This window comes from Alligator sinensis, unplaced genomic scaffold (genome assembly GCF_000455745.1).
Source record: "Alligator sinensis unplaced genomic scaffold, ASM45574v1 scaffold1060_1, whole genome shotgun sequence".
Taxonomy (NCBI): domain Eukaryota; kingdom Metazoa; phylum Chordata; order Crocodylia; family Alligatoridae; genus Alligator; species Alligator sinensis.
Window position 1 is genome coordinate 76,185 of NW_005842907.1, and position 11,051 is coordinate 87,235.

At 43.8% G+C, this 11,051-nt stretch overlaps 1 protein-coding gene across 1 annotated transcript in view; it reads right to left on the reverse strand.

Moving 5' to 3' along the window:
- The window catches only part of KARS (lysyl-tRNA synthetase), a gene marked incomplete at its 5' end in the record, with an annotated part of 11,600 nt that extends 550 nt beyond the window's left edge, over positions 1 to 11,050 (reverse strand). The window contains 13 exons of the mRNA XM_025192253.1: positions 120 to 263; positions 2,192 to 2,318; positions 2,787 to 2,872; positions 4,942 to 5,027; positions 6,219 to 6,392; positions 6,490 to 6,652; positions 6,981 to 7,100; positions 8,340 to 8,465; positions 8,653 to 8,839; positions 9,095 to 9,188; positions 9,593 to 9,758; positions 10,555 to 10,705; positions 10,842 to 11,050. Coding sequence (XP_025048038.1) covers positions 120 to 263; positions 2,192 to 2,318; positions 2,787 to 2,872; positions 4,942 to 5,027; positions 6,219 to 6,392; positions 6,490 to 6,652; positions 6,981 to 7,100; positions 8,340 to 8,465; positions 8,653 to 8,839; positions 9,095 to 9,188; positions 9,593 to 9,758; positions 10,555 to 10,705; positions 10,842 to 11,050 — 1,833 coding nt within the window. The remainder of the gene's footprint in view (positions 1 to 119; positions 264 to 2,191; positions 2,319 to 2,786; positions 2,873 to 4,941; positions 5,028 to 6,218; positions 6,393 to 6,489; positions 6,653 to 6,980; positions 7,101 to 8,339; positions 8,466 to 8,652; positions 8,840 to 9,094; positions 9,189 to 9,592; positions 9,759 to 10,554; positions 10,706 to 10,841) is intronic.
- Position 11,051: the final 1 nt, after the last annotated feature.

An 11,051-nucleotide genomic window follows, 5' to 3' on the forward strand; every position in this document is an offset into this window, starting at 1 on the left:
CAAAGGTGTTTGTTCAATTCGCATTACAAAAAGAGCTTTTAACTGGAGAGTAACCTTACAAGGTTTCTCACTCTGTACCCCATTCCTATCAGCTGATCCATTATCTGCAATCCGCTTACCTTAATATTATTGGAGTCCGTAAGAAACATGGTGAGCCGATCTATGCCCATGCCCCAGCCCGCAGTAGGGGGGAGACCATATTCCAGAGCAGTACAAAAGTTCTCATCAATGAACATGGCTTCATCATCACCCGCAGCTTTTGCCTAGAAAAGGAATGGACAAGGAGAGGAAAGTTTAGTACTGACCACAGTCCCGGAAATGCCAGCACTCCTATTAAATAAACAATATTCTTATTTTTTATTCCACTAAAGAATGGAAAAAACTTATTCTACTCCAACAAATCCAGATTGCTACAGTCCAATATTCTCTGTGTATTTGGAAAATTAAATCAGCCACAAATGAATAGTCAGGAGGGAAGTCTCACCTCTCTCACCCCAAAATATCATTGTCTGAAGGATTCTAAATGCCAGACCTTAGACACTCACATGACGGCTTCCAACAGTCTAGTTCTAGCCAAGGTAAGAGTTTCTGAAACCGTGGCTCTGACAGTCTGCACATGACTGCTTTCGGCATGACTGTAGAAATGCAGGGGCGGGGAGCCTCCACAGGCAGCATTCACATCAATCAACAGAAGAAAGGACTGCAACAACCATCTTTTACCTGCAATGTATTTTATTATATAAACTTGTAAACACTTCCTCTCCTAATCAGCACCATTCTAGACTGATGATCACACCACAGTGGCAGTTGCTTACATGGAAGACGTGCTGGAAGAATTCTGATAAACCAACTGTCTAATGCAATTAGTATTTGTTGGTTTTGGAAACTGCTAACCACCTCTTTTTGTTTTCCTTATTTACACCCTTTCCTGTGTTTTGCTCCAAGTTCCCCCCCCTAACCCTGCTGCATCACGTCTCCCTCCCACTGAAGTTCCTCTCATGCAAGAGGGATGCTATCCCTTTGGAGGTATGTAGTTGTGTACATGAACTGGGTAACTATACACATGACTGACCAATACAAGCTATAGTATTAAGAGTAAGTGGCATCTTTCCTTCCTGAATGCTGCTGAATGCCACAGTAAAGCCAGGAACAGCCACTGCATTTGTCCCTAGACAAGCTGTGCGCTTGCGTTTGTTCCAGAACAGAAATATCCAGGAATTGATGTGCAATACCATTTTAGCATCATTAAATCAATGGCAGAAACCCAGGTTAACTGTGCAGATGCAATTTGTAGTATCTGGGATAAACTGTTGGTATTTCTTATCCCAGGGATTTATCCCAGGGCAACAGACATGGACATCTGAATGACTCCACTTTGTCCCATGATAAAATCGTTTGTTCCAGAACTAATGTGACATCCGTTTGTAGTCCAATATACCTGGGTAGTAATTTAGTTAATGCTTACGGTCCGTATTTGTCTTTGATATTTGTACACTCCTCCTACTTGTCAGGATACCTATGGATTAGAACAGACCCTTGTGGTTCTGGCTGCAACATCTACATTAAAAACATGGTATGGCTCTCTACACGATTAGGCTGAACCCCCTTGGTAGAGATTCACCCACAGAAATCTGGTACTGCAAGTCTGCAAATCAAGTCAGTCCAAAAATATAAATCAATTCCATGTTTATGAGTCAATATTAAAACCAAAATAACTTTTCTAGACATGAGATTTTATTTAACCAAGTACCTATATTCACTGCTAAGAAACTTGAAAGTACATAGGCATTTCATGTCTATATAATTGCATTTGTACAAGCAAGTTGCTTATCTCATTTTGAGACACAAAAACAAAGGACAAGGCAATTTTTTAACTACTTTTTGAGACTGATAGTCTACAGTTTCCCCTTGTTCTGTTTATATCTTATATTGATAGTAGGAGGAAAGAGTCCAAACTAGAAAGTGATAACAATGTTTTGCTAAGATTTATGCAAAATTAATTTAAAAGAGGAAGGGAGCAAAGTTTAAATATAAGATATCAGTTAGATATATGAGCACAGTAGAAAGCCCTTGCTTTTAGAGAATTAACATCCCACATTCAACAATATGAATGAATGACAGAGCTGTAATATTTTACAAGTCTACATTAGGCTCACTTTACCAAGAGATGCATTTTCAGTAGATTTCTTACCTTGGCTTGACTTTCAAAAAGCTGCCGCTGCCAGAAGGGATCATTGAGCTCAGTGTAAGCATTGCACACTTCCTTCTTCATCACAAAGAGTTCAAAGCGTTCTGTCAAACCCTGCTGAGAGCGATGCCTGTGTAAAGGATACTAGTCAACAGCAAGCCAGAAATTAATAGCAAAACAGGGGCACAGAGTCAGAAGAGAGGTTCACATTGACACGGACAACAGCCATAAAACTACATGCCAGTCAATGCAAGTACACATTTTTTCTAGATTTTATGCCCAACGCCAATGATTACCAAACTTTTTGGACCACCAGCCAGTGCCAAACCTCACTCTCTTTGGGACTCCCATACTTCCTCATCAAGCTTCTAACTGAAAATGTACGTGCACTAGGGGGGTGGGGTGCAATTCCTGTGCTATTCAGAGTCTTGGACCAGCTTTGCCACTGCCTTAAGCAACAAGTACCATGTCTAAGGTACCATGACCTAGGCTAGAGAGAGACTTCACAAACTGCCCAGGGTCAAATAATTCCTTTTCAGAGATGATTTTTCTAATGGGGAAAAAAAGGGCTGTACTTCATGTGGTTTCACATTCTTACCATTTGGCCAGAGGGCTCATGATCTGGGGGTGATCACAGATGAAGGTTGGGTTGATACATGTGACTTCCAGAAACTCACCTACAAGCTAAGAAATGAGAGGACAGACATTAGGAGTCAAAGCTCCCCCCCCCTTTTTTTTTTTTAAACCAGTGCACTACCCCAAATCAGTATCTCCATTTCCCTTTTCAATAACAAAGGAAGTACCATAACACTGAGAAGTCGCACTATGGGAGTACATCAAGGGCTTGGTGAGCAACTGTTCACCAGGGCACCCGAGGGGAAAACTAGGAGTAGTGGCCACAAACTCCTGGAAGACCAATTTAGGCTCAACTTTCGGAAAAATTTCTTCACAGTCATGGTGTCCAGACTGTGGAATAAGCTCCCTCCAGAAGTGGTGCAATCACCTACCCTGGAAATCTTCAAGAGGAGACTAGACAGACACCTTGCTGGGGTCACCTGACCCAGCCTTGCAATCTATGAATCTATATTTAAAGCCATCTCGTGACAACGTTTCCATGCACAAGCCTGGCATCCTGCTTGGAGAAATACCAGCCTAATGCAGACTATATGAAACACATTATCATTCAGAGTTCATCCAGCTCAATATCAGAACCATAACCTAAACCTAACAGGGTTATCATGAGGAACTCATGATATTAGAATTTAACTCCAGTTTAGACACCTGAAGCACAAGCCACCAAACAAAAGCTATAAGAAACCCACCTATCAGACAGTTTCATGTAGAAGAGGTGAGAAAAGAGGCAGAACGCAGAGATGGATCCTGTGCTTATAGATTTGCCTAACCATGTGGACTGACATTAATCAATTAACACTGTTCTCCCCACACAGGCAGAGTGCAGAGGGATCTTTTGGCGCCTCACAAAGCTGAAGATCATTTCTTCAACCATTTTCCTCATGACTTACACCAGAGCTGTAACTGGTTTAGAACTGGTCAGCGCTGATCCTTACTGGAAGGAGTTTGACTGCAAGGTTAAAAGGCAAATGAGACAACAAGCCATCTCCTTCCTTCAGCTCATATCATTATAAAATCTGAACCAAGAAGCTTACACAGGCCGGGATCTGCTTCCAATTAAATTAATGGAAAATTTGAACAGTGTAAGATCAATTGCATAGTCCAGAGCTCACCTTTCCCCTGGTGCTCACATGTTCTCCTGAGTGCACAGGCACTACCATGCTGGATCAGACCAGGAGTCCATCCAGCCCAAGGGCCAACTCTTTCACAGCAAGGTGCCAAAGACCCAGCAGAAGGTTCTTTTTACTAGTAAAATGCACCCAGGGTAAGTTTCCTTCCAAGCCCCCTGGTTTAAAGATGGCTTCCTGCCCCTTTCTGAACTCATGGGGGTTGTTGGCACTCTGTGTTTAGTCCTCCCCATTGTTATTATGGATGATCCCACTACTAACGCACTCATTACAGTGCGTTCCAGGGAAATTGATAGGAAATTGCAATTTTTTTAATCCTTCCTACTGTTGGCCCCAATCATATATTGTGGCAATAAGATTGCAAGCTGTGTGTTAAAATACTTCCTTTTATTGATTTTACATTTTCTGCCTTTCAGCATATGGCATGTCCCATATAGCCACCACAGGTGCGTCCCCATGAGCTCACGCATGCAGAGGCGTGCATTTCCTGCAGGACACAGCAGTGGCACAAGTATGTGCTACTACTATTTGTCCTCAGGCATGCCCCTACACACATACTCTGGCGTGTGACAGTGACCCAGCTGAGGCCAGGACCCGTGCTTGTCCCAGCAGCCTTACCTGAAGTCCTAGGGGTCTCCAGGGGCAGCAGAAGTGCAGAAATGGCTGCTCAGAGTGTGGCCCTGGCTGACCAGGCTCTCTTCCTGGTAGCGCACATTACCGCCACATTTTTCAGTGGTGGTTTTTTTGACACCAGGATCTCCCAGTGACAAAAAACCCACTGTGCTGCAAATTAGCAGTGCAGCGAATGCTTGTACACATGCCACGTGAAGTCTGTGGTACCTCAAATTGCTTTCCGGCACTGCAAACCATACGTGCGCGCTCATAGGGACGTGCTCCTCAACTCTGTGAGAAACCCATTGCTAAAAAGAGGAGCTTCTCTTCACAGGTGTTGCTTCAGAGAAACTCCATACGATGGAGATTGTCACCACTTACCTTATCAAGAAGTCTTGCTGTGGTTCTGGGAGGCGGACACTCAACACCTCTCTCCATACAAACTGCATCAAAGAACTTGCGAGTTTCTGTTTTCACAATACACAGATATTAGACAACTGGTCCACATAGCCAACTCTTCTCCCCATCTGCCCCCACAGGATGACTTGGGCATACTGGAGAACTAAAGGGCTTGTTGACATTTTCTATTTGCTAATATCACACTGGGAAAAAACAGTTCAAGTTGTGGCTTCGGCATTAGACAAATATTATTTATTGCTCTCACTCAAACATGAAATAACATATCCCTTACTCCAGATACTCTGATAATTGTTATAAACAATCCTACACACAGCCAGTCTCAGTATATTAAAGACTCTCCTTTCCAGATCCTACAAACACCAAAAGCCTACATAACCACACAGTCCCACATACCCAGTCCAATAGAGTTTTGCAAAATGCCCCAAGTGTCAACAGATTTGACAATTCCAGGAGTTAGGAGGAGGTGACAAGTCCTCAAGGAGGACATCAGTCAGACTTGTTGCTCAGTCAGAGTTCCAAGTTAAGTTCCTGTGCTGGCCGCAGCAGCAGCAGTGCCACACAGTGAAAATGCAGTTCTCAAGTGGACAGGCCAAACTACTTTGGACTAACAAAACCAAAACAAAACAGTTGAAAAGCAACCAATGCAAAGCAGGGAGCACTAGTGTCACATATTTTTCACTTAAGAAAACCACACTGTTCACTTCCTTTAGTTTTCACACACAGTTAAGATGTATCGCCATGCAGCAACATTACTGCCCGGTCAAAGATGAACTCTCCCCCCAGTCCCAGCGTATATTAAGACGCTAACTCCAGCAATAAGTGGCAGATACATCCTCAGTAAAGGAGGCAATTTAATTTCACAGTTGCTCCTCCTAAACCATGATGACCAGATTGAATTTGCCCTCACTGATGTCATAACCTAAAAGAGCCTTCAAAGCAGGCTTTAGGACAAATAAAATGGAGCTATGACACTAGGTGTCAAAGTACAGAAACACTCTGGACAAGCCTCACTCTCTGATCTTCCCAAGAACACATGTACTCCCTGAAGAGAAAGACAAATGTGGCATTGTACAGAATTTCACAAGAAGCTATAGGTCAAAGTACATTCTCAAATCTCAAGAGAACAGTAGTATTGAAGTTAACTGATAGATAAACTATTAGCACTGACTGGACAGTTAGGAGTCTTTGCCCCATGCTGGCAAAGAGAACTGATGGCACACAAAGCCTTATTAACTGACCTTCACTCTCAAAATTATTCATTGCAGGAAGTTTCACTCCTAAGACTTTCTCCAGTTCAGAAATCATGCTGACTCTCCGGAAAGGCGGGGTGAAATCTATCTCGCAGGCCTGGTTATCCAGGCCATCTGGGTGATAAGTGACTTTGTAACTTCCAGTAATATGCTTCACCATTCCTACAAGAAAAAAGGTGAAATGCAAACTGACACCATGCTATCTGATGCCATCTCATCTCAATCTTATTGTCCTTTGATTAATGGTGGGTTAGGTCACCTGAAAGGAGATTCTCTGTGATTTCCATCAGGTCATGATAGTCTGCGTAAGCCATGTAAAATTCACAAGTTGTGAACTCAGGATTATGAGTCAAATCGATTCCTTCATTCCGGAACTGACGCCCAATCTCGTACACTCTGTCCATGCCTCCAACAACCAACATCTAAACCAAAAGAAATCCAAATAATCACAAAAGGCTTCTGAAATGAAACCCTAACACAAAGCCTGCATTCCATAGCTACTCAGGGAAATACTGAGGAAACAGCAGCTCTAAACAAACCTAGTGAAGACCAGTCCAGTCACTCAGACAGTCACTATTCCCAAACCATAAACGCCAGTTTCCCCACTCACTCCTTTATCCATGTTTCATCCTAACTAGCTTGCATTTATCACCCTAATGAGTTTCTTGTCCTTTAGTCTAATCCTGCCTTCAATAATATCTTCTACTTTGAGGAATAAGACACTTAATCAACAAGAGGCTCCTGCCTCACCTTGTGATAGAGTTCAGGAGCAATTCTCATGTACAAGTTCATGTCCAGTTCATTATGATAGGTGATGAAAGGTTTAGCCACTGCCCCGCCTGGAACAATGTTCATCATGGGAGTTTCGATCTGGTGAAAAAACAAACATGTGCAGCATTAAAAAAAAGCTCCAATGTTTCTACTCTCCTGCCTCACATACATCACACACCACCACTCCTCACGGGACTGCTGTACTGATAAAGCATACTGTGCCAATACAACAAACCCCCAAGGCAACCCCACCCCAAGGTAAGCCAAGGCAACAAACCCCCTGGCCCAAATGTGAATTCTTTTCATTCCATTTATCCTTTCACAATCCTGCACTGAGACTAAAGTTAGAAGGATTTGAAGATTAGAAGGAACTGTTCTCAAATAACTAGTTGTTTTACATAAATCTACTAGAAGCTTCAGTGATTCACTAGATAAAGTGATTACAAAGACTAAACATGATTGAGTAAATAAGAGATTACTATTTTGAGAATAGAAGTGGAAGCAAATGTGGAAGAGCCAGGAAGTAAAACAAGACATTTTCTGCTACGTCCCTTTCTGCTGTGCCTTACAAATTTCATAGACATTAGGGCTGGAAGGGACCTCGGAAGATCATCGAGTCCAGCCCCCCGCCCAAAGGGCAGGAAGTCAGCTGGGGTCATAGGATCCCAGCAAGATAAGCATCCAGTTTGCTCTTGAAGGTGTTCAATGTAGGCGCTTGAACCACCTCCGGCGGCAGGCTGTTCCAGACCTTGGGGGCTCGGACAGTAAAGAAATTCTTCCTTATGTCCAGCCTGAAACGGTCTTGTAGTAGTTTATGACCATTCGACCTAGTCGTCATCCCTTGGGGCGCTCTGGTGAACAAACGTTCCCCCAGATACTGGTGGTCACCCCGATAAACTTATAGGTGGCCATAAATCAATCTTTGCTTTATGTAAACTAGCGTGTATGCACTGTCTAAAGAAAAAACCTGTTTGTTCCATTCTCAATGGTGTTATTCACCAAGGATTAATCCTGGAAGAAGGTAACAAGGAGAAGGTATAATGGATAACTTGAACTGCTCCCACAATGGGAATCTGGTGGATGAGGCAGCCCCCTCTTCCCCAACTCCCCAGATTGCCCTGGCTCCAAAAGTGTAGCAGACTAAAAAATGAACTATACTTCTTTACACACTTTGCCTTTTACAGCTCTGCACAAAGCCAACAATGTACATGTGTCAAAGTAAAAATGTACGCTCCTCGCACTTACATCCATATATAGAATACGGCCCCAGGTAGAGGGCAGGATAGCACGTATGCTCAGAGCTGAAGGTCTAAGTGTGCAGTACATAGCGAGCCTTACCTCAAGAAAGCCCAACTCATCCAGGAAGCTCCGAAGGTATGTGATGATCTTTGCACGGGTTATGAACTTCTGCCTCACAGAGTCATTCAGAATTAAATCCAAGTATCGCTGACGATATCTAGTTTCCTAAAAAAGGACAAATAATTTTAGAATAATGCAGGTTAAACTTAAAGTTCAAATGGGGAAATATTAAAAATTGATAAGCCTTCACGCCACATGAAGACAAAAGGGTCATAAAATCAGACCCATGTCTCAGCTATCAATTTAGCTCTAACACCAAGAGTGGTAGATGGGAGTGGGGTGGGGGAGTTACCTTGTCTTTGAGCCCGAAGTGAAGGTGAGGCAACATGTGCAGGCAGGGAGACAAGAGAGCGATTTCATAGGGAATAATACTCAGCTCCCCTTTTTTTGTCTTGCCAGGATTCCCCTGAACCCCAATGATGTCCCCACGACGCAATTTGTTATTAACATGGACATAGTCTTCCTCAGATTTGTAGAACCTGCAATTATTTAACAAAATTTAAGCAAATCTGTTCCAAGATCCACAACCTCAGCTTTGCTCATCAAGGCTCTCCACCTTCCAAAATACTTAGTGCAGAGTTAGTGGCTAACCCAGGAACCAGAAAGTACTCCACTGAGTTCTACACCACCCAGCTATAAATTTGGAAGCTCAGACTAGCTAAAGAGGAGTCATCTTTTAGACCTCCCAAAAAGCACAGTTTCATTTAAAATGCAATTATAACATTCTTATCTACCTGGAATTTGCCATGACTTGCAACTTGACTCCCTCTCCGCGAAGATCATAAAAGATGAGTTTCCCTCCAGAAGCTCGTTTTGCATGAATTCGACCTAAAAGCCCAAAGGTTAAAACAAGTCAAAATCAGCAAATGTTTCATGTCCTCAATATAAACACATCCCCATGGCAAAGCCATGGCACAGCATAATCACAACCACAGGCATTGCTTCTAAGCTCATCGGTTGCTCGGCAAGCGGACTAAGATAATTGAAGTCTCAACGTTAACCTCATTTTACAAAAGTTCTTAAACATAGCGACCTTATAGCTCCTCACCCAAGACCAGGTCTCTGTTGTCAGGTGCTCTGAAGCAATAAATACCCTTGGACTTCAAATGCTTAACCCTTAATACAGTCCAACCCTGCTACATCCCTAAGACCATGGGGAAGCAAAGTGCAGAATCCAGAGTTGTGGAGATATCCACATGAGTCTCCAAGAACGAGTCCCAAGAAAGTCTTACCTGCCACCGTTAATGTGATGTCCGTCAGGTGATCCCCTGCCTGCAGATGGCTGTACCTTTCTATGAAGTCTGTGAGAGAGAGATCTACATGGAACTTGTGTGGATAAGGATCTTCATGCGTGCCTTTCAGCTGCTGGATTGCCTGGCTGCGAATCTTGTAATATTGCTGTCATCAGATATAAACAAGGACCAAAAACATTTGTTAAAGACTGAAGGAATTTTGCAATTCATAAACTACAAAAAAAGCAGCCGTATTTGATTTCCGTGGATGTATTTGATCACAAAAATTAGTCTGCACCTGAGGTAATGAAGACTTGTCCACCTAAAGAGGAAATTTGTTTGGCAGTATGTTCAGAGAAAGGCTGAAGGCACAGCTGGAGCCTAAATTAAGAGATAAGCAGCACGATGCTGCAAAAAGGAGTTTCATGACTTTACGTAGTTACCAACCAAACTCTCCTAGTACTCTCTCCATCAAGCCACTTTCTACAGGAATATTAGAGACCTTGGTTTTATAAGATACTTGTGGGTTCACCGTCCAGAGCCGAAACAAGACCTTATTGACACGCTGCTCAACACTCCTTTTATAAGATAAATCCCATCCCTGCACCAGTTCCTCCACGGTAAAAGAGGAGCCGTGCACTTCACCCAGGGATCAAATCCCTCATTCAGCTGAAATTATCAGCATTAGCCTGGATTTTGCAGCCACCTGTACAACTGGAATATATATATTTTTTATGCTTCAAAACGAGGAGCCATTAACAGGCAAAAATCTCTAACACTGAAAGTTACTTCCTTCCTCAACAGCGAGCAGGTAAACCAAACACTCATTTGAAACATTTCCTGGAAGAGAAACAGGACCAGTCACAGCTCGTTACCACTCTGATTCTCCAAACAGCACGGTTAGAAATCAGGTAAGAAGCAGCAAGACTGATTCTCACAGCTACAACAGACGAGCAACTCACATTCGGATCCACGCTTTCCTCATCGGCGCCAAGGTCATTCTCGGGGCCTGGGGCCAAGGCGGGCTTATTCGGCTGCTTTTCACTTTGCTCTTTTTGCTTTGCTTCCTTCTCAGCTACTTTCTTCTCTGCCTTCAACCGTCTCTTCAGCTCACTGCGAGAGGAAAAGAAAAGCTTGGCTGAAGCCTTTTCAAAATAAACCTACCTCCACTGGGCTTCACGGGAGGAGACTCTCCGGGGAACAGTAGCCAGGCACTGCCTGCATCGGTCTCAGGCCCCAGCAGCGTTACCTCTCGCCGGCCTCCTGCGACAGAAGAGGCGTTAGCCCCGTTCCACAACTCAGGGGGGCAGTGCCGGGGAAAAGACAAAATAAGCCTGTGGCACTTGTAGGTGCAAACGCAGCCGAGGCGCGGCTGGGGCTCCCCCGCGCGAAGAGAGCCGGAGGGCGGAGAGCCCCAGGCCGCACCGCCCGGCCGCTGCGACCCGCGCTGCGGCGCCGG